Source organism: Hypanus sabinus, chromosome 12 (assembly GCF_030144855.1).
Source record: "Hypanus sabinus isolate sHypSab1 chromosome 12, sHypSab1.hap1, whole genome shotgun sequence".
Classification (NCBI taxonomy): Eukaryota; Metazoa; Chordata; class Chondrichthyes; order Myliobatiformes; family Dasyatidae; genus Hypanus; species Hypanus sabinus.
In genome coordinates, this window is record NC_082717.1 from 17,293,605 (window position 1) to 17,317,296 (window position 23,692).

Sequence of the window (23,692 nt, forward strand, 5' to 3'; positions counted from 1 at the left end):
TGTTTTCCCTTTGGAATGCAAAAAAAAACTGGAATGGAATGAAGTGTAAAATGATTATCAAGTTATTACCTTAAGGTTTGCAAAACCGCCCACAATGAATTTAGAATCCATCTCTACAACCTTTAGTCTTAAAAAAATATACAAATGCTAAATCTGAATCTACTGACAGCTTGGTAGATTACAAATAGTTTTCCCAAGTTCAAAACTAATTTCAATAGGTACTTGTGCTTCATAGTCCTCTTTTTTTTTGAAGACTGCAGATAATTTCAGTTTTATGCTTCAGTATAAAACGAATTTTGAAAATCTAATTGGCTTTCACTTTTAGTTCTCCAGGCAATGAAGGAAGATAGTGAAAGAGTGCCAACCTTGTTAACAGATTACATTCTTAAAGGTAAGTGCAAATTTCCTTCTGCATCTTTCGCTGATGGGTTTGACTGACAGCTGCCGACCTGTGCTGATCCATACTTTCATATTGGCTTCAGTATGAAATATTATTTCAGTGTCTTCTAATTTACTTCAACTGAACTTATGTTTGAAGTGTAGTTGTTGCAAACTAGTTTTATTCAGTGCTTGCCCATATTGATATCCCTGTGTATTAATAAGATTTCAGCACTATAAATTCTATTATCATCACAGACTATTGCATTTATTTGTAATTGCAGGTAGAAGTTATATAGATTTTTCTGAATTTCTGGGGCAGCATAGAGTAGATTCTATTTCCAGTGTGAGAAGTAGTTGATTCTTTGTAGAAGCAACATTGACAAAACCAGCAATGAACATGTTGTAAGATCCTGCATGTCACACGTAGAACTGGATTTCAGTTCACTCAGCCTTTGTGATAAATGTCTCCTCGGTCCCTGCCAGTTTCAGATATCTGTAGCTAAGGTTATTACACAAAATTAAACTGGTCATAATTTTCTTCTAGAATAGTTATGTAGCTTAGCAGCTTAAATGGCTTCAATAAAGGTTTTTCTTTTCCTAACAGAACTGATCAATATAGTGAACGAATTTTACTCTGAATATCAGTGTTCAAAAATCTATATGTAATGAGGCAAAACAAAGATTTTTTTCCTCTTTTGCAGAAACTGTGTGCATCCCAAGCGCATGAGATATAGTAAATATTACAGGTTCTTTGTCTCACTTCTCCTGGCAGCTATTCCCAAAAGCAAGCAAGTTGCCAGAGTTCTGTGTTACCATAGAAGTACATATCAAAATTAAACCCCCTAGACTACATCGTTCAAACTATGAACCCCTAATGTTAATGGCTCCACTCCAATGCAAGACATTTTAAGTCTTACGGTAGATAACTGCAGAATATCCATGTTGATGACAGTGCTTCAAACACAAATCCTATCCTTGCATTCCACATGCCTTGTGGAAGCAATGTAGCATGTTACTAGTCATATAAACATAGAAAATTTACAGCACAATGCAGGCCCTTCAGCCTACAATGCTGTGCCAAGCATGTACTTACTTTAGAAATTACCGAAGGTTATCCATAGCCCTCTATTTTTCTGAGGTCCACGTACCTATGCAGGAGTCTCTTAAAAGACCCTGTGGTATCCGCCTCCACAATCGAGGTCGTCAGCCCATTCCACACACTCACCATTCTCTGCGTAACAAAAACTTACCCCTGACGTTTCCTCTCTACCTACTTCCAAGCACCTTAAAATTGTGCCCTCTCGTGTTAGCCATTTCAGCCTTGGGAAAAAGCCTTTGACTATCCACACGATCAATGGCTCTTATCATCTTATATACCGTTATCAGGTCACCCCTCATCCTCCATTGCTCCAAGGAGAAAAGGCCGAGTTCACTCAGCCTATTCTCATAAGGCAAGCTCCCCAATCCAGGCAACATCCTTGTAAATCTCCTCTATAGTTTCCACATCCTTCCTGTAGTGAGGTGACCAGAACTGAGTAGAGTACTCCAGGTAGGGTCTGACCAGGGTCCTATATAGCTGTAACATTACCTCTTGGCTCTTGAATTCAATCCCACGGTTGATGAAGGCCAATACACTGCATGCCTTCTTAACCACACAGTCAACCTGCATAGCAGCTTTGAGTGTCCTGTGGACTCGGACCCCAAGATCCCTGTAATCTTCCACACTGCCAAGAGTCTTGCCATTATTACTGTATTCTGCCATCATATTTCACCTATCAAAATGAACCACCTCACACTTACCTGGGTTGAACTCCGTCTGCCACTTCTCAGCCCTGTTTTACATCCTATCGATGTCCCACTGTAACCTCTGACACCCCACCACACTATCCACAACACCCCCAACCTTTGTGTCATCAGCAATTTACTAACCCATCCCTCCACTTCCTCATCCAGGTCATTTATAAACATCACAAAGAGAAGGGGGCACACCACTGGTCACCAACCTCCATGCAGAATATGACCCGTCTACAACCATTCTTTTCCTTCTCTGGCCAAGCCAATTCTGGATCCACAAAGCAACGTCCTCTTGGATCCCATGCCTCCTTACTTCCTCAATAAGCCTTGCATGGGGTATCTTATCAAATGCCTTGCTGAAATCTATATACAGTACATCCACTGCTCTAACTTCATCAATGTTTTTAGTCACATCTTCAAAAAATTCAATCAGGTTCGTAAGGCATGACCTGCATTTGACAAAGCCATGCTAACTATTCCTAATCATATAATGCCTATCCAAATGCTCGTAAATCCTCCAACAAAAAAAAATGAGTCTAGTGCTGATTTGCCTACCAGCAAGTCTATTATTGTAAGTTTTTATTGCAGACTGATTCTAAACATGAGATATTTGTCAGTGAAGATGACAAAGGAAAAATAACCATAAGAAGAGCAGAGCAGGAAGATAAATACATCTTATTATTAACTGTGCCCTGTAGACAAAGAGTTTATTCCACCTTCATTGCAGTGAATATTTAGGAATGTGAAATTTAGTACTGAATGAGTGACCTATTACTGGTTAAATATCTGGACATTTGTACCCCACATTTGGGTGGATAGGGTGATGATTGTTTGGGATATTATTATTTGTAATAGAGAATTCCTTATCAAGTAAGATGAGGAACTACAAAAAGGATTAGTAATTTTCATGAAAATTTTATCAGAAGTTTTTGAAATGTTAGGGCCATGTTATTCTTGTATTTCCACCTGCATTCTACATAGTCACACGTCAAACAAACTGCACCCAAACTGTATTCTCTCTGAGTTTCTGGAGGTTCAAGCTCTTTGTGTAAGCCTGGTCTTTCCTCCACAGCAGCCTGCATCCAAAAGTGAAGGCAGAGCATGGGTTATGGTGACAGATTGCAAGGACTCTAACCAGTGTTCACAATATCAGATAGAAGCCCTTGTCTAAGTAGGGACATCTCACTATGTCCAGCAATTAGGTCCTAGCCTCCTCTTCACCCAGGAACAGATTACATTGAATTATTTGAAGCCCATAAGTTGCAAAAATGGAATCATATGTTACATGTTGTATGACTTAATTAAATATTAAATCTTTGTCATAAGCCTTAAAGCTGCACTGCATTGAAACAGGCTCTTTGGCCAACTGGTCTATGCTAACGAGGTTCTCATCGAAGCTAGTCCCATTTGCTCATATTGCTTTAAACCTTCCCAATTAATGCATCTGTCCAACTTCCCTTTAAATGTTGTTATGTGCCTCAACTATTTGGTACAGAGGATTGCAATGGCTTTTAGTGGGTGAACCAATTGCACTATTAAAGTAAAAATAGAGTTAATCCAATGTGGTGACAATTTGGATATTAGTGTTCTCAGCACGTTGGACTCTCCAGCTGCCCAGGTCAATTTAACAATTAGATGGTATACCAGCAGAGAGATGAGAGATTCATTATGGCTTTATTCCACTCTATGCACATAGGCTTCCTGTTACATTGCAGTAGTTCCGTGCCATCGTGGAATATAGAGGGCCAAGTTTTGCCTTTTGTTCCTGATTTAGAATTAAGACCCTTTATCTTAATAGTGTATCATTTGTAAATGGAAAGATGCTATATGATACTAATAAAACTTGTCTTAATTCACCCAAAACCAGTTTAATAACAGTGGATTGCAATTTTTTTCCACTGAATTTGCCTCAGGTTTTCTCTTTATGTTGATTTTTGATTTTTGTTCCTATTAAATTTAAATCTAAATTTTCTTTCCTTTCCTCTCTGACTTTGTTTTGCTTTTTTGTTGTGCTACCATTCGTATAAAGGCTGGATTGACTGAGGTTTGTGCATACTATCTGCACCCCAGATGGAAATGGGTATTTGTTGTAATCAGTACTTGTATATTTGTGCAGTTCCTAGCATTTAGTATTTTCACTCCTTAAAGGTTCACTGGTTTCTGAAATCATGGTTGATTACGTGGTGGTTTGTTTAATAAAGGGGTTCATGCATGTCTGTCTCTTCACCAAAACCCTAAAAACTAATTAACTGCCTTTTAACCAGTCCATTTGTTTCATATAATGTATATTATTTTAAAAAATTTGGTTTGTTAATAGATTAATTGAAATACTGCTGGTGGAGTGATGTTCATTACAATCTGAAATCACGTGCATGTTATTGATCATCTGATTTTCTTTTCTTCACATGAAATGTATCTCTATATTTTTCCTGCATGCATGGATGGGACATAGATCTTTATTGATGTTTGACTGGTATGAAATGAGAACTGGGAATGCAGTCAATTAGAGCTGTGATAATCCCCCTAATCTTTGTGAAAAGTGTTTCCTCATTTTCATGTAAACATACCCGCTAATTTGAAAAAAAATGCAGTGATAATTGGAAATTCCTAATGATGTTTAAGACTAGTTAATTAAAGAAATTACAGCCAAATGTAAATCACAAAGGCTGGAATCTAAAATAGTTTTCTAATTCTGTTTCAGGTATTAGCACAAATATGGCATTTTAAGGATCTGTGCTTTTTAAAATAAATTTTAAGGTCTCAAATATATTTGTACATTTAAGGAAATCAAAGGACATTTGTTGAACGATCTGCTTCCTGTTTGAGGCTTTCTAGCATTAAATCTTCATTGGACAGTTGGGAGGGTGATGGAGAAGGGGTAATTCCTTTATAGGTGTATAATTACAGATGTTTAAAGACAAGCATCACAACCTATACCTTGTATCTGTTTCTTTACAGAACTTTTCAGGGATGGGATTCTTTCCTGGTGAAGATAGAAATAGCTGTTGTGAAAAACAGAAGTAGATATTTAAAACCTACTCTTTCACCAGTACATAAATAATAGACATGTTTCTTTAGGTGTTGTTCTCCAATATCTGGGCCACATTCTTTCTACAAGAAAATATAATTGTGTAAACCACTTGGCCCCTACAAGCCTTCCACGTTCAATATGAAAAATGGCTGATTGCTGAGTCCTTAACTCCTCTCCTTATAGCCATCAATTCCTTGATCTTTCAAAAATATATCAATCTCCTCTTTAAATATTCCAAATAATCCAGCCAAACCAACTCCCTGAAGTAGAGAAGTACAAAGATCTACCACCCTCTGCAAGGAGAAATTCAGTTTTCAGTGACCATCCCTTTGTAATTACATATGTCCCATTGTTCAAAACTTACCACTAGTTGAAGTATTTCAACATTTATCCTGTCAAGCAACCTCCCCCGCATTCTTCTGAACTCCAAAGAATAAAAATTAGATGTTTGTGATAGGACAGTGATCCTGTCCTACAAATTAGCCTACTGAATTTGTTTTAGGTTACCTCCAATACTAAATGCTCCCTTAAATAAGGGGACCAAATCTGCAGCAGTATTAAGTGTGGCCTCACCAACACACTACTCTGTACAATTGTAAGAATCAAAATCAACAGCTGCAGGTGACAGACACTTGAAATAAAAAAAAATGCTGGGAACACTCAGCAAGACGGGTGATGTCACTGGAAAAGGAAGCAGTTAACATTTCAGATTCTGGACTTTTCTCATAATGATACTTCATTATTTGTAAACTCCTAACTCCTTCAATACAGGCCAATAAGCTATTTGTCACCTTAAGTCCTTGCTAACTTTTCATGATTCATGTACATGAACAGCTAAATCCCTCAGTACTCCAAATATATGTAATTTTTCTCCATTTAAGCAATAATCTACCTTTAGATTTCTCTGAGTGAAGTGCATGGTTTCATGTTCCCACATTAAACTTCATTTGCCAAGCTATTGCCCACTTACTCTATATTCTGTTGCTGAGACCAACTTCAGTGTCATTGGGACATTTGGGTTATCTTATATTTAAATAGTAAAAATCTGAGGGTTAAGAACTGATCCTTGGGGCATCCTTCCTGCCTTAAAAGGAGATATCCATTCCAACTCTGTCTTCTGTGTGATTAAAAATTAGCTTCATTTTCATATGTACTATGTTGAAATATCGCAACAGAGATTTTATTTGATTTTATTGCTTCAAATCAGTTCAGCGAGGATTGTGCTGGGCAGCCCGCTTGTGTCACTACACTTCCAGTGCCAACATAGCATGTCCACAACTCCACATCTTTGGAATGTGGGAGGAAACTGGATCGCCCAGAGGAAACTCACACAGTCATAGGAAGAACTTATAAACTCCTTACAGACAGTGCCAGGAATTGAACCCCAATCGGTGATCACTGGTACTGTATAACTGCTACATAACCATGCCACCCTGTTTTCAGTCCATGTTCATGCACTTATGAGATCCCAAGTGTTCAAGAAACAAAGTATTTAAGATGAATTTCATGATTAAAAGACTAGTAAGCTGTGTCAATAGAAGCGGAAAGTTCCAATGTAAATCAGTAAAAAACAGAGATCTCTATAGGGAAATGTAAGATCATCTTTGGATCCAAAACAAAATTGTGTCCTGTTTTGGTCACTTACCTATAGGAAAGATATAAATAAGATTGAAAGAGCGCAGAGAAAATGTTGCCAGGACTTGAGGACCTGAGTTATAGGGAAAGTTTGAAGAGGACTTTATTCCCTAGACTGTAGAAGATTTAGAGAGATTTGACAGAGCTACATAAAATAATGAGGGGTGTAGATAGGGTAAATGCAAGCAGGCTTTTTTCAGTGAGGTTGGGAGGGACTAGAACTAGATCATGGGTGGAGGGTAAAAGGTGAAATGTTTAAGGGGAACATGAGAGAGAATTTCCCCCCCTCATTTGGTGGTGAGAGTGAATAACGAGCTGCCAGCACAAGTGGTAGATATGGGGGTAATTTCAACATTTAAGGGATACTCGGATAGGTACGAGGATGGGAGACATATGGAGGGCAATGGTCCAGGTGTGGGCCGATAGGACTAGGCAGGTTAATGGTTCAGCATGGACTAGGTGAGCCAAAGAGCCTGTTTCTGTGCTGTAGGGTTCTATGACTATAAACACTAAATGGTTTTTCTGTATATTTATAAATAGTGTATAATTTTCATAATTTCTCAAAAATGTGCTCCCTCCAGTCGAGGCAGAACCAAAACATTCACTTTATGTAAGGAGGATGTGTGAGGATGACAGCTGTTCCTCAAAGAACAACTGTCATTTTCACAGACCGTACACCATCTGGAAGTCAAAATCTTTATGGCATAAAGAAAAGGACAAATACTTGGGGTTCCAGGTATCTGAAGCTCTTTTATGTATCATCAAACCCATCTACTTCGCCAGCAACGTGAGGGTCCACTTATGTCAGACTAAATAAATTGTTTAAACATTTATAGAAATCAATCATCCATTAGCTTCATCCATTTAGTCTTCTATTGAATCAAGACAGTGTGTGCACATTTGCAAACTATGGGGTTAACTTTCAAATTCAGAGGCAGAGAATATTGTGTTCTGGCACCAGTGTTTATTTCAAGGTCCCAGGATATAAAAGGTCTTTTTTTTTTGCATTAATTTCAGTTGAATGACTATCTTTTTTGCAGCTAATGGATTAAGGAATTCATTATGGGCTTTAATACTTTTATATTGCTTTGTGTTTTTTTTGTGTTGTTCTTATGCATGCACTACCCATTTACCTGCCCAGGTTGACACTAGAATGTTGAACAAGGAAACTGTACTCAGTGTGTTCCTTGTTGGTCTTTTAAATGAACAATACCAACAGAACGGCTGAAAATGTTTCCCATTTCCTTTAGCTTTTTTTCCAGTGTATGCACATCTTCTCCACTTAACTTCATTTCCAGCACCATTCCTTTTCCAAGATGAATCATTGTTATATAATTTTCTGATTTTACAAATATGTTATCAATATGTTTTTATTCTTTTTGCAGTGCTCTGCCCAACTTAAAACCAGCAACTCGCCTTCACATCGGACAGGCTTCAAGATCTCACTCTGCTAGCTCCTGTGAAGAAGGAAATACGTTTTTTTACCCAGAGGTTCTTGTGAACTAATCTCCCTTCTTGAGCATTTTGCTTAGCTTTTCTTCATTTTATCTAACTTGTCCATGGAGAAGTAGTCCAATGAGAGAAGATTTCCACATTCCCACCCCACCAAACCTCTTTACCCATTTAACAAACAGTGTTAGGCAAGCTAGTTGCAGGTACAAATATTAGCACCGTGCCCCAACTGCTGTTTTTATTAGAGCATAGAACAAAAGAATGCCTGTACACTTTTAAACGAGTATTGTATTAGCAGTGTAATATCTATTTTTACAATGTGCAGAATCCAGAAGTTAACTTTTTATCATTAATGAAACTGTTCAAGAAACAGTGGATGTAAATAGGCTTGAGTTTTAACCAATCCATAAAGCAGCAAATCTGTACCTCTATTATTTATTCCAATTCTGCTACTTTTTAAAAAGGGAACAAATGGTTTAACTGCACCACTGAGGCATCTTCCCCCCACCCCCACCCCTGAGATTGTGTCTCCTTTAATACAATGCTCACTTTTTTGGGGTGTTAAATGAGTGCAAGGTTTGAAAATATAAATCGTTGTGTTGCATTTGATTATAAATCAAAAAGAATTCTGTAAATTTGTGTGATCTGTTTCTGAATATTCTCCCATAGTGTTTAGATTTAATAATGAGGTATTTGTTGGTAATAATGGAAGAGTTAGTCTGCCAACAACATTGCTTCTTCCATCTCATAACTTGTTAGATTGAGAAATACTAATGCTTATTAAAGAATTTCTGGCATTGTTCTGCATAAACTGAAATGGACTGGTCTTCCTGTCTGTTCCTTTCAAAATTCACGTGTATTTATGTTATTTTATGGAAAAAGAAAATCTCCCCATGGATCACTTTGAAAGTTAATTTTTATTTGAGGTGAAGACATGATTACTTCAATGAGTGTAAACTGAAAGCTGAAGGATCAAGACTGAGTCTTAAATTCAATTGAGTATTAATATGCAGCATCAAGATCACTTTTGTCCAGAAAAAGGAAGTTGACTGAATTTGCAAAATAATGTTGACTTCATCAGGATACTAATCAGTATAAACTGGGCCCAATGAGCAGGATTCTGTTCAATGGGCTGTATTGTAGAATGTTTTGTACTTATTCTATGTCTCAATTGATTTAATGTACTTTTCTGGTTTATGCTAATCATGTGCAATCAATGTTAATAGGTTCATTATTAGCAGTCTAGTTAAATTATATATTTCTTAATGGTGGACATAGGAGAATATTATTGTGTAGGTGCTTAGCCCATGTATAAATTAATGGCAGCATGCTGATCGTGTTTGTAAACTGAGTATGTACCTAGAATTCATTTGAGATACAATAGAGATAATTTTAATGTTTCATTTGTCCTTCTTGTCTCTTACTGCCAAGATTATCAACAAAAGCAGTACTAAAATCTCCAAACATGAGGGGGAAACCAGTTCAACTATATTGAACTCCACTGCATGCAGCAGTTTTGTGATGAGAACATATTGGTACAGTTGCTAACATTTTTGGCTAAAAGCTTCAGTGAATTAGCTGCTGCATGCAGTGAAGAGCCACATCATGGCACTGTACCATCACCAGATTTACAGAAATGGATGGACATGGAATGAAGCACAGGAGGCAGAACTGGCAAATGCACGTCATTATGGTTGCATGAGCAATTTTTGGAACTATGCTGAAACATGGCGCCTTCTAACATTATCTGCAGATTCTGTTGAACCAAGCATGCCTGTGTGTACACATCAGTGTTGTAGTAATACTCTTGTAACTTCGTATTGTTTTATTAGCTGGGAAATAACTGTCTGTAACATGAGAATTTTTTTCTAATTTTAATGTAGCACATTGGTCTTTTTAAGTGGTGATAGTTTAAATTTGTTTATCCTATATCTTTGACAGTTGGTGAAGTTTGTGGCAGTAATTTTATTTCATAATGGAACCATTTGAGAACAAATAAAAACTCAATTTACACATTTTGTATGTATACTTTAGTGTATTTTATAAATACAGATAGCAAGAAATGTCTGTGATGCAGTATTGCGATTACTCATGTCATCTATGATGTTCCTGCCAAGCAGTTATTCCCTTAATGGAGCATGCCTGTGCGTGACTTTGTTTAATGTGGGGAGGCTGATGCACAGGTTGCCATCACACAGTACTTGATAGATTGAGATCAGGAGCCAGTGGAATGGCATGCAAGATGACTGGGGACACATCACAGCTGCAGCCTTCCTCTGCTTTCAATGCCATTACAATGTGTCATCTTCCACCAGTTCCACTATTGAATTCATGATAGACTACTCTTTGAAACCCCCCTCCCTACCCCACCCCCCCCCCCTTAACTGTACCACCCCCTTAAGACCATAAGACATTGGAGCAGAAATGGGCAATTTGGCCCTTTGAAGTTGCTCCACCATTCCATCATGGCTGATTTATTATCCTTCACAACCCCATTCTCTTGCTTTCTCCTAGTAACCTTCTCCCTGATAAATAAAGAACCTATCAACCTTCGCTTTAAGTATACTCAATGACTTGGCCTCCACAGCCATCTGTGGCAGTGAATACCACAAATTTACTATTCTCTGGCTAAAGAATTTCCTCATCTCTATTCAAAATGGATGTCCCTCTATTCTGAGGCTGTGCCCTCTGTTCCTTGACTCCCCACTATAGGAAACAACCTCTCCATATTCACACTATTTCGGCTTTTCAATATTCAGTAAGTTTTGATGAGATCCCCTCGCATCCTTCTAAACTCCAGCGATTTTATCCAGCCCAGAACTATCAAATTCTCCATATATGTTTACCCTTTCATTCCTGATATCATTCTTGTGAATCTCCTTAGGACCCTCTCCAATGTCAATACATCTTTTCTTAGCTAAGTGGCAAAAAACTGCTCACAGTACCCCAAGTGTGCTCTAAACGATGCCTTATACCATGGGTGACCCTAACAGAAGCTAAGATCCAGATTGCATCGATCTCGGGAACTCAAGCCTCTCCATTATGACAAATGATACTTCTCTGAAAGAAGGATCAGCATTATCCTGATAAAGTGTCTCAGCCTGAAAAGTAAACTGTTTGTTCATTTCCATAGATGCTGCCTGACCTGCTGAGTTGCTCCAGCATTTTGTGTGTGTTACTCTGGATTTCCGGCATCTACAGTTTTGACATGGTTCTCAAGTTTAGAACCAGTATGAAGCCAGGAACAACAGGAAGTTATTGTGATTCTCAAACCAGTTCAGGTAAATCACAGCTAATCAGTATTTCCACTCTTTACAGACCTAGTTTTCATACACTTTTCAAATGTGGAATTGTAACAAAATGGAACAGGTATTGTACCAGAGTGCTTTGCTAATAGTGTTCATGCACCATTATGCCGATGAAACCTGAGTCCTGAATAAACTGCAGACAAGTGGTTTTGGTTACTAGAAGAATACCAAGTACACTGATTAAGCAGTCGAACACAATGCACCCTGTGCTTGAACTGACATACAGTAGCTGTACATGTGGAGATAGGTGTGACTATGCTGTCTTTTTTTGAAGCTATCAGCAGCTCTTGTGCACTGCTGGTCAAATAAGCCTGCTTGTGATTGATCCACTCTGAGTTAATTGTTTGTTATAAGATAATAGCGAAAAGGTGCTCAGTGCACGCTTTGTGAACTTTTCATCTAGTCATACAGTTTTGATGTGGCTGGCGTTTATTGTGCACCCCTAACTGCGAAGCCATTTCAGAGGACAGTGATCACTTTACCATGGCACCAGCAACAAGACTGAGTAAGCTTATGTATCCTTAGACGATACTATTCAGTATTAAACAAAATACTGGAGGAATTCAGCAGGTCAGACTGCATCTATGGAGGGAAATGTTGTTAACTGTCCATTTCCCTCCACAGATACCACCTTACCCATTGAGCTCTTCCAGTGTTTAGTTTGATGCAGTCTGTCATGTCACTATTTGCCAGCTGGTAGGGCTTCATTCTTTAACATGCTGCTGTCAATTTGTTCTTTTGTTCATTGCCTCACTGCAAAAAATGGTTAAACTGATGCTGTGTTCATCTTAAACACTCCTCAATGTAGGTACAGGAGTGAAGCTGTCTTACTACAATTATACAAGGTGTTTAGTTAGACACTGTGTACATTTTTTGGCAGTATTACCTAGAAAGTGGTGCAGTTTCAAAGAGGAAATGCAGCAGTGATTCACTGGTCTAGTTCCAGCATTGGTATATTTGCCATTTGGGTGGAGACGAGACTGAGGCTGCAATTTCTAGAGCGTAGAAGAATGAGAAAACATGGTGCATTGAAACTTGCAAAACTCATAACAGTGTGACGAGTTGGGTGCAGGGAGATTGTTTCCTCTGGCTGAGAAGTCTGGGACTAGGGCACTTTTTCTTATAAGAATAAGAGGTAAACCAAGTAGGATTGTGATGTGAAACTCCTTCACGCAGAGGTTAATGAATTCAACACCCTAGGAGCTGTAGAGGTTCAGACAATGAGTTAGGACTAACGGCTGATATGTGATTTAGGATCGAGCAGAGAAATGGTGTTGAGGTAGTAGAATCTTGATAAATAGTGAAGTGAGCTTGAAGAGCTAGATAGCCTACTGTTGTTTTGAAGTAATATAGGTCAGTTCATTAAATGCCTACGTTTAATAAAAGGGTGGGTGCAATCCATTTTCATATTTTAAATTGGTAATGGATCATTACCAATCTCTGAACAAAAAAGACTAGAAGTAACCAGTTTTATGCAGAGACATGTATTAGACAACCTTCAGCCATTAATTACCCATTATTAGATAAATCCCAGCACGAGACACTTAGACAGTTGGAAGAAGAAATGAAAAGACTAAGTTATGTTGAACAGCAATATGCACGTCACCCAATGTCCCAAAATATGCAGATAAGGGCAGATGGAGTTTAACCCGGCCACAAGTGAAGTGTTGTATCTTGGTAGGTCAAATGTAGAGGCAGTACACTATTAAAGGCAAAATCCTTAAGTGTTGTTGAGCAGAGGGATCTTGGGGTCCAAGTTCATAGCTCCCTAAAAGAGGCTATGCAGGTTGATAGTGTGTCTAAGAAGGCATATGATATGCTTGCCTTTATTAGTCGAGATATTGAGTTCAAAAATCAGGACATTACGTTACAGCTTTATAAAACTCTAGTTAGACTGCATCTGGAGTATTACGTATATTTCTGTTTGCTGCCTTATAGGGAGAATGTTGAGGCATTGGTAAGAATACAGAAGAGGTTTACCAGGATGCTGCCTGAATTAGAGGACACGTACTATAATAGACTGGACAAGCTTAGGTTGTTTTCCCTGAAGCAATGGAGGCTGAGGGGAGATCCAATAGGCGGTTTATAAGATTATAAGACCATAAGATATAGGAGCAAAATTAGGCCATCTGGACCATCAAATCTGCTCCGCCATTTCATCATGGCTGATCCAATTTTCCTCTCAGCCCCAATCTCGTGCCTTCATACCCTGACAATAGGCTGAGTCTATCACCCTCAGCCTTAAATATATATTACCTCTATTGTGAGGTTGTGACCTCTGGTCTTACACTTTCTCACCATAAGAAACATGCACTCTACATCCACTGTGGTCAATGTGGTCACCCCTTAGTCTTCTGAATTCTAGTAAATACAGGCTCAAATTATCAAATTCTCTTCACATGACAAGCCATTTTATTCTGGAATCAATTTCATGAACCTCTGCACCCTCTCCATTTTCAGCACATCCTTTCCAAGGGGTTCATATCTGCTCACAGTACTCCAAGTGAGGCCTGAACAGTGCTTTATGATGTCTGAACATTACATCCTTGTTTTTATATTCTTGTCCTCTTGAAATGAATGATAACATTTCAGTTTCCTTCCTTACCATAGACTCAATCTGCAAACTAACCTTATACAATCCTGCCCAAGAACTCACGTCCCTTTGCACCTCAATTTTTTGTACTTTCTCTCCATTTAGAAAATAGTCAACCCTTTCATTTCTTATACCAAAGTGCACTTCCCAACACCGTATCCCATCTGCCATTTCTTTGCCCATTCTCTCACTCTGTCCAAGTCCTCCTGACGCGGCTCTACTTCCTTAAAGCTACCTGCCCTTCCATTATTTTTCTATTATCTGCAAACTTTGCAACAAAGCCATCAATTCCATCATCCTAATCATTGACATATAATGTAAAAAGAATTGATCCCAACACAGACCCCTGTGGAACCAACATCCAGCCAGAAAAAGCTCCTTTTATTCCCCTTCTTTGCCTCCTGCCAATCAGCCACTGCTTTATCCATGCTAGAATCTTTCCTGTAACACCATGGGCTCATAGCTTGTTAAGCAGCCTCATGTGTTGCACGTTGTCAAAGGCCTACTGAAAATCTAAGTAAACACATTCAACCATTTCTCCTTTGTCTATCCTGCTTGTTATTTCTTCAAAGATTTTCAATGGATTTGTCAGGCAAAATTTTCCCTCGAGTAAACTATGCTGACTATAGCCTATTTTATCATGTTCCTCCAAGTATCCTGAGATCTCATCCTTAATAATCGACTCCCAACATCTTCACAACCATTGAGGTCAGAATAACTGTCCTGTAGTTTCCTATCTTCTGCCTCTCTCCCTTCTTGAAGAATGGAGTGACATTTGCAATTTTCCAGTCTTCTGGAACCATTCCAGAAACTAGTGATTCTTGAAAGATCATTACGAGTGCCTCCACAATCTCTTCAGCCACCTCTTTCAGTACTCTGGGGTTTATACCTTCTCTCTAGTTATGCTAACTTAACACACTTCATGTCCCCCGACACCTGGAACTTCCATTATACTGTGAGTATCTTCCACTGATACTTATTCAGTTTGTCTGCCATTTTGTTATCCCCCCATTACTACCTTTTCAGCATCATTTTCCAGCAGTCCAATATCCCTTCTTGTCTCTCTTTCACACTTTGTATCTGAAGAAACTTTTGGTATTCTCTTTAGTATATTGGCTAGTTTATTTTCATATCCATCTTTACCTTAATGACTTTTTAGTTGTCTTCTGTTGGTTTTTAAAATCCTCCCAATCCTCTAACTTCCCACTGACTTTTGCTCTATTATATACCGTCTTTGGCTTTTATGTTGGCTTTGACTTCTCTTGTTAGCCACGGTTGTGTCATCTTGCCTTTAGAATACTTCTTCCTCCTTAGGATGTATATCCTGTGCCTTCCGATTGCTTCCAGAAATTCCAGCCATTGCTGCTCTGCCGTCATCTCTTGCCTCTGTAATTCCCTTTACTCCACAGTAATGAGAGGCATAGATAGAGTAAACAGACAATATGTTTTTACCAGGGTAGAGATGTCTAATACCAGAGGCTATTCATTTAAGGTGAGGGGGTAATTTCAAAAGGGCTGTGAGAGGCAAGTTCCTTTTACACAGAGAGTGGTGGGTTTCTGGAATGCACTGCCTGGGTTGGTGGTAGATGCAGAAATATTAGAGACTTCTAAGAGATGCTTAGATAAGCTCATGAATGTGAGGAAAATGTAAGGTTATGGACATTGTGTAGGGAGAAGATATTAGTTAACCATTTCATTAATAATTTAATTGGTTTGGCACAACATAGTGGGCTAAAGGGCCTGTTCTTGTGCTGTACTGCTGTATGTCCTATAAATTGGCCTGAACCAAACACTATTCCAAGGGTTGTCTAACCAGAGTTTTAAAGAGCTTTAACATTGCCTAAAAGCTGTGAAACTCAATCCCCCAACTAATGAAGGTCAACACACCGTACACCTTTTTAACCACCCTATCAATTTTGGTTTCAACTTTGGGGGATCTATGAACATGGCCCACAAGGTCCCTCTGTTCCTCAACTCTGCCAAGAATCCTGCCATTCTATATTCTGCTTTCAAGTTCAAACTTCCAAAGTGAATTACTTTTCACTTTTCTAGATTGAATTCTATCTTCCATTTGTCAGCCCATCTCCGCATCACTGTCAAAGTCTCCTTCTACGCTATCCACAACTCCATGCCATTTGTAAGTTCACTCTTCCACTTCCTCATTCAGGTAATTTATAAAATGTACTCTGATTTAAGCTGCATCCCAGAACACTCGAGTATTCAGCCTTCGTAAGAAGATTGATTAGAGTGCTTCAATTCTCTTCTACTCTTCCTGGGGTTAGCAGGCTCAAACTCAGTGGGTGCTGCCTCAGCTAACACTCATTCTAATCATTCACTCACAAATGTTAAGAAAAGAAGAGCTTACGATAGGTAATGATAGAGATCCAGAAGATTATAAAGCTAGTAGGAAGGAGCTTAAGAATGAAAGAGCTAGAGGGGGTCATGAGAAGGCCTTGGTGGACAGGATTTAGGAAAACCCCAAGGCATTCTACAAGTATGTGAAGAGCAAGAGGATAAGATGTGAGAGAATGGGACCAATCAAGTGTGACAGTGGAAAAGTGTGTATGGAGTCAGAGAAGATAGCAGAGACACTTAATGAATACTTTGCTTCAGTATTCACTATGGAAAAGAATCTTGGTGATTGTAGGGATGACTTACAGTGGACTGAAAAGCTTGAGCATGTGCTGAAGCTTTTGGAAAGCATCAAGTTGGATAAGTCACCGGGACCAGATAAGATGTACTCCAGGCGACTGTGGGAGGCGAGGGAAGAGGTTGCTGAGCCTCTGGTGATGATCTTTGTTTCATCAGTGGTGACAGGAGAGGTTCCGGAGGATGGGAAGGTTGCGGATGTTGTTCCCTTATTCAAGAAAGGGAGTAGAGATAGCCCAGGAAATGATAACCAGTGAGTCTTACTTCAGTGGTTGGCAAGTTGATGGAGAAGATCCTGAGAGGCAGGATTTATGAACACTTGGAGAGGCATAATGTGATTAAGAATAGTCAGCATGGCTTTGTGAAAGGCAGGTCATAACTTACAAGCCTGATTGAAAGGATATAACTAAACACATTGATGAAGGTAGAGTAGTAGATATAGTGTATATGGAATTCCGTAAGGCACTTGATAAGGTACCCCACGCAAGGCTTATTGAGAAAGTAAGGTGGCATGGGATCCAAGGAGACATTGCTTTGTGGATCCAGAACTGGCTTGCTCATAGAAGGCAAAGAGTGGCTGTAGACGGGTCATATTCTTCGTGATTTTTATGAATGACCTGGATGAGCAAGTGGAGGGGTGGGTTAGTAAATTTGCTGATAACACAAAGGTTGGGGGTGTTGTGAATAGTGTCGAGGGCTGTCAAAGGTTACAGCGGGACATTGATAGGATATAAAACTGGACTGAGAAGTGGCAGATGGAGTTCAACCCAGATAACTGTGAGGTGGTTCATTTTGGTAGGTCAAGTATGATGGCAGAATATAGTATTAATGGTAAGACTCTTGGTAGTGTGGTGGATCAGAGGGAGCTTGAGGTCTGAGTCCATAGGACACTCAAAGCTGCTGTACAGATTGACTCTGTGGTTAAGAAGGCATACAGTGCATTGGCCTTCATCAATCGTGGGATTGAGTTTAGGAGCCGAGAGGTAATGTTGCAGCTATATAGGGCCCTGGTCAGACCCCACTTGGAGTAATATGTTCAGTTCTGGTTGCCTCACTACAGGAAGGATGTGGAAGCCATAGAAAGGTTGCACAAGAGATTTACAAGGATGTTGCCTGGATTGGGGAGCATGCCTTATGGGAATAGGCATGAACTTGGCCTTTTCTCCTTGGAGCAAAGGAGGATGAGAGGTGACCTGAAAGAGGTGTTCAAGATGATGAGGGGCATTGATCGTGTGGATGGTCAGAGGCTTTTTCCTAGGACTAAAATGGCTAGCATGAGAGGGCATATTTTTAAGGTGCTTGTAACTAGGTACAGAGGAGATGTCAGGGGTAAGTTTTTTATGCAGAGAGTCGTGAGTGTGTGGAATGGGCTGCCGGTGATGGTGGGGGAGGCAAATACGACAGGGTCTTTTAAGAGACTCCTGGATAGGTACATGGAGCTTAGAAAAATAGAGAGCTATAGGTAACCCTTGGTAATTTCTAAGAAAGTACATGTTCGGCACAGCATTGTGGGCCAAAGGGCCTGTATTGTGCTGCAAGTTTTCTATGTTGCTATTCCAAGTGTGATTCCAATCAGAAAAAAATAATGAGTAAATATAAATAAAGGAGTAAGTAACTGACAGATTAATAGTTCAGCAGGCACAACATGTGCCAAAGGGTCTGATTCTGTGCTGTCGTGTTCTGTGACTCCATAAGGAGCCTTTAGTTTTAATAACCCTGAATAACAATTAGGTTTGAAAATTATGCTTTAAACACCATTTTACTCAAATATTAAGATTTTTTTTTCAGATTGGTATGCATAACATAGGCTGTTTGCCTCTTAATATGGAATGCTGTTATGACTCAATTGGTTACATTTTAGCAGTTAGAGGAACTTGAGAAGTTTGTCACACTGAAGTAAAGGACACATTCTGGATCAATGAGCTGGTAACTTGGCTGAACTACAAGTGGAAAAAGTTGCAGTTTAATATCAGCACAGATAAAGGTGCTGTGTGGGAGTTGTCCATCTGCAGTGGAGCAATACAACAGAAGGAGCTAACGACAGAAGAGTGGGCTAAAGATGCTGTGCCTGTATGGAATTCTCTGCCTGCTTTTCTTCAGATTTGTCCCAGATTGCAGGAGTATGGATTCTGCTCAGCTCAAGGTCGGAGTTCTGAAGGATGCCTTTCACAACAGAAGCATCATCACCGATCACCAGTAAGTTCAGTCATAGTCATAGTTGCAAGCAGATTATTCCCCAGCACCTCCCCCACTGCTTTCATCCCCCTCGAAGTTCTTTAGCAGCCGACTTGCAATTCTGTGGACATATTGTGTTGTGCAAGCACATAATTTCAGGGCATATTAAAGAAAGCATGAGCTCCAAGACCACTTCGAGGGTGTGCTCAGGTGCTGTGAAACTGAGTGGAGGGGGTGGGGGGCAGAGGGTATAGAAAATAAAACTTCAGACACTGGAAATCTGAAATAATAAAAAAAAATTATAGAAACACTCAGCAGTTAAGGTGAAGTTTTGACAAAAGATCTTGACCTGAAACACTAATTCTGTTTCACCATCTGGATTCCTCTAACCCCAGTATCTCTCATTTCAAAATCTCTTCAGATGTAAAATGTGTAGATGGAATTGGGATCCTTCTCTTCCCAACAACGACAGCCAAACCCTTGCATTTTTCTGCTTCCAGATCCGAGAACCCATGAACACAAACTCATTACTTTTTATTTTTACTTATGCACTATTTATTTAATTTAACTATTTAACATACATATATACTTACTGTAATTCCGTTTTTCCTATACCTATCATGTAGTACTTTGAACTGCATCTGTAAAGTTAACAAATTTCATGACATATGCTGATATTGAATCTGATTCTGAATATCAAGTTGTCTCAGTAGTGGCAGCTGAAAATGGAGTTGTTTTATTTTTGCCATGTGTACTGAGGTATTCAATTCATTCAGTGCACTGAGATAGTATGAGGTAAAGCAATAACAGAAAGAATGAAATGTAACAAGCAGACAGTAAGGTGCAGGGTCTATCTTGTCTCAGGATGTAGATTGTGTTGGGATCTGTCTCCTAAATTTTAAGTCTAACAACAGCCAAACCTTCATGTCTCTCTGATTCCATATCTAAGAACTTTAATTTGTCTTAGTAGTGACAGTTGAGCCAGAATTTGGCACTGAAGATGACACCTGTAGCTCAGCTCAGCTCAGGCACTGGCGCTGTGTGTGTGGCAGAAGCTAAATTTGAAGATTAGGGTCTTTCGTCATGGAGCATGAATGACCTAGATGAGAAGGGTAATGCTTGTTCTGGAGATGATGCCACTCTAAAGAACTTTGTAAGGGCAGCCTATAGGAAAAGATTGATGGACACAGACACAAGGAGATACTTGGATGGTGAGCAGTCCTCCAAAGCTGCATAAGATTCCACAGAGGGTGGAAAACCATCTCCAACCTGGTATGTTGATCTGGAGTCAGATTTCGTAGTATAGAAGTGAAGGCCACCTCTGGGTCAACAGAGGGACTTAAACAGATCAGGATTATTGGCAAAGAAGTGGTAGATGGAATACAGTGTTGGGAAGTACACAGTCATGCACCTTGTAGAAGAAATAAAAGAGTAGACTATTTTCTTAATGGAGAGAAAATTCAAAAGTCTGAGGTGCGAAGGGACTTGGGAATCCTCAGGCAGGATTTCCTGAAGGTTAATTTGCAGGTTGAGTTGGTGGTTAAGGAAGGCAAATTTTGAGAGAAGTAGAATATAAAATCAAGGATGTAATTTTTTTAGGCACTGATGAAGCCTCACTTGGGGTATTGTGATCACTTTGGGCTCCTTATCTAAGAAAGGATGTGCTGACTTTGGAGAGGGTTCAAATGAGGTTCATGAAAATGATTCTGGGATTGAAAGGCTTGTCATATAAGAAGCATTTGATGGCCCTGGGCCTCTACTCACTGGAATTTGCTATGAGGGACAGTCTAATTGAAACCTATCAAATATTGAAAGGTCTCTATAGAATGGATGTTTACTATGGTGGGTGAGTTTAAGACCAGTAGACACACCCTCAAAATAGAGGGATGTTCATTTAGAATGGAGGTGAGGAATTTCTTTATCCAGAGAGCAGTGAATCTGTGGAATTCATTGCCACAGGTGGCTGTGCAGGTCAAGTGTTTGGGTATATTTAAGGCAGAGGTTAATAGACACTTGATTAGTCAGGACATGAAGGAATATGGGGAGAAGGCAGAAAACTGGGGTTGAAATGCAAATGGATCGGCCATGATGAAATAGCGGAGCAGACTCGATAGGCTAAATGGCCTAATTATTTATGGTCTTATATAGAATCCTAACATTTATAATATGTCTCTATGTGAATCCAGCAATCATGTGGTGATGATAATCTCATCTTCTGGTGCAAAGTGTGAAGTGTATTTGAGAGGTGATAGGCAGAAGGGAAGGGGGAGTGCAGAAACAGAGACAGTAATTCCATGCTCCATGTTCCTTTCCAATCAGATTACATCAGTATCAGTCCTCTGGCACTTTGATCTACATCTATTATCTCCTAACTTCTGTCACTATTTCCAACTCTCAAAGGAGCAGAGTTAGGTAATTGGCTGATCGAGTCTACTCCACAGCTGCCTATCACCACCCATCCCCTCCCCTAGATCCATCAATTGCCTACCAGCTTTTAACTATATAACAATTACAGCACGGAAACAGGCCATCTAGTCCGTGCTGAATGCTTACTCTCACCTAGTCCCACTGACCCGCACTCGGCCCATAACCCTCCATTCCTTTCCTGTCCATATACCTATCCAATTTTGCTTTAAATGACAATACCGAACCTGCCTCTACCACTTCTACTGGAAGCTCATTCCACGCAGCTACCACTCTCTGAGTAAAGAAACTCCCCCTCATGTTACCCTTAAACTTTTGCCCCCTACCTCTCAACTCATGTCCTCTTGTTTGAATCTCCCCTACCCTCAATGGAAAAAGCCTATCCACGTCAACTCTATCTATCCCCCTCATAATATTGAATACCTCTATCAAGTCCCCCCTCAACCTTCTACGCTCCAAAGAATAAAGACCTAACTTGTTCAATCTTTCCCTGTAACTTAGGTGCTGAAACCCAGGTAACATTCTAGTAAATCTCCTCTACTCTCTCTATTTTGTTGACATCTTTCCTATAATTCGATGACCAGAATTGTACACAATACTCCAAATTCGTCCTTACCAATGCCTTGTACAATTTTAACATTACATCCCAACTCCTATACTCAATCCTCTGATTTATAAAGGCCAACATACCAAAAGCTCTCTTTACCACCTATCCACATGAGATTCCACTTTCAGGGAACTATGCACCATTATTCCTATATCACTCTGTTCTTCTGCATTCTTCAATGCCCTACCATTTACCTTGTATTTCCTATTTGGATTATTCCTATCAAAATGTAGCACCTCACACTTATCAACATTAAACTCCATCTGCCTTCACTCAGCCCACTCTTCTAACTGGCCTAAATCTCTCTGCAAACGTTGAAAACCTACTTCATTATCCACAACGCCACCTACCTTAGTATCATCTGCATACTTACTAATTCAATTTACCACCCCATCATCCAGATTTTTGTTCCACCTGTTCCCTCCACCTTTTAAAAATTGGATCTTTCTCCCCTTTCTCCCAAAATGTCGAATGTCCAATTTCCTGCACAGTTGCTGCTCAGCATGAGAAAGTGATGAGTCAGTAGCAAAGATCAGACCACTCTGAAGCTTAGAGTTGAAGGAAGGTGATTGATAGGAAACTGCTCCTTGTAGGTAGTTTAGAACATAGAGCAGTACAGGCCCTTCAGCCCACAATGGTGTGCCAACCTAACTTACTCCAAGCTCAATCTAACCCTTCCCTCCCACATATCCCTCCATTTTTCTTTCATTCATCTGCCTACCTAAGAGTCTCTTAAATATCACTAATTTATCTTCCTCTGCCACAACCCTGGCTGTGGGTTCCATGCACCCACCATTTCTTGTGTAAAATAACTCCCTCTGATATCCCCCCCCAACTATATTTTCCTCCAATCATCTTAAAATGATGCCCTCTCATATCAGCCATTTTCACCCTGAGGAAAAGACTCTGTCCACTTGATCTATGTCTCTTATCACCTTATACACCTCTAACAAATCATCTCTCACCCTCCTCTGCTACAAAGAGTATAGCCTAGCTCACTCAACCTTTCCTCATGAGACATGCTCTCTAATCCAGGCAGTATCCTGTTAAATTTTCTCTTCAACCCTTCTGAAGCTTCTATATACTTCCTGTAACGAGGTGACCAGATCTGAACACAGTACTCCAAATGTGGTCTCTAGAGTTGCAATATTACCACGTGGCTCTTTAACTCAGTCCCCTGACTAATCAAGGCCAACACACCATGTGCCTTTTAACGACAATCATCAGTGAGTAGGATCTAAACTCTGACGTGATAAAGCTGTTTATTTCTTCTGATTATGAAACACTTAGCTTACCGGTTCCTAGCTTGTGCTGTTGCTCGAAATACTTAGTTATAAAATCTGTGCTATCAGGCCACACAAGCAAATTAAATTTGTTTTGCTTGTGTGGTCTGACAGTGGAGATTTTATCACTTCTCTGAAGTGCTTCAAGCTTACTTAAGTGGAAACTTGCCAGGAAAGCAATTCCAACATCAGTCAAATCTAAATCTACATGGACAGATTAAACCCCAGACAGTTCCTTTCACAGGTTTCAGACGGTTGTTTGCCGGACTTGCGGGACTATTGAAGCCCAACTAAGGAAGGGTATACCTGTGGTGGAGGGAGTGTGATGATTGATCAGATTGATTCCTGAGATCCTCAGAC

At 39.7% G+C, this 23,692-nt stretch overlaps 2 protein-coding genes across 4 annotated transcripts in view; both read left to right on the forward strand.

Moving 5' to 3' along the window:
* Positions 1 to 10,311, forward strand: part of fez2b (fasciculation and elongation protein zeta 2b) — a 129,962-nt gene extending 119,651 nt beyond the window's left edge. For all 3 annotated transcript variants that reach the window (XM_059985614.1, XM_059985613.1, XM_059985615.1), the window contains 2 exons: positions 326 to 391; positions 8,227 to 10,311. In XM_059985614.1, the coding sequence (XP_059841597.1) occupies positions 326 to 391; positions 8,227 to 8,243 (83 nt within the window). In that variant the 3' untranslated portion in view covers positions 8,244 to 10,311. The remainder of the gene's footprint in view (positions 1 to 325; positions 392 to 8,226) is intronic.
* Positions 10,312 to 18,685: 8,374 nt separating this feature from the next.
* Positions 18,686 to 23,692, forward strand: part of LOC132402452 (multiple coagulation factor deficiency protein 2 homolog) — a 36,609-nt gene continuing 31,602 nt past the window's right edge. The window contains exon 1 of the mRNA XM_059985302.1: positions 18,686 to 19,039. Coding sequence (XP_059841285.1) covers positions 18,903 to 19,039 — 137 coding nt within the window. The 5' untranslated portion in view covers positions 18,686 to 18,902. The remainder of the gene's footprint in view (positions 19,040 to 23,692) is intronic.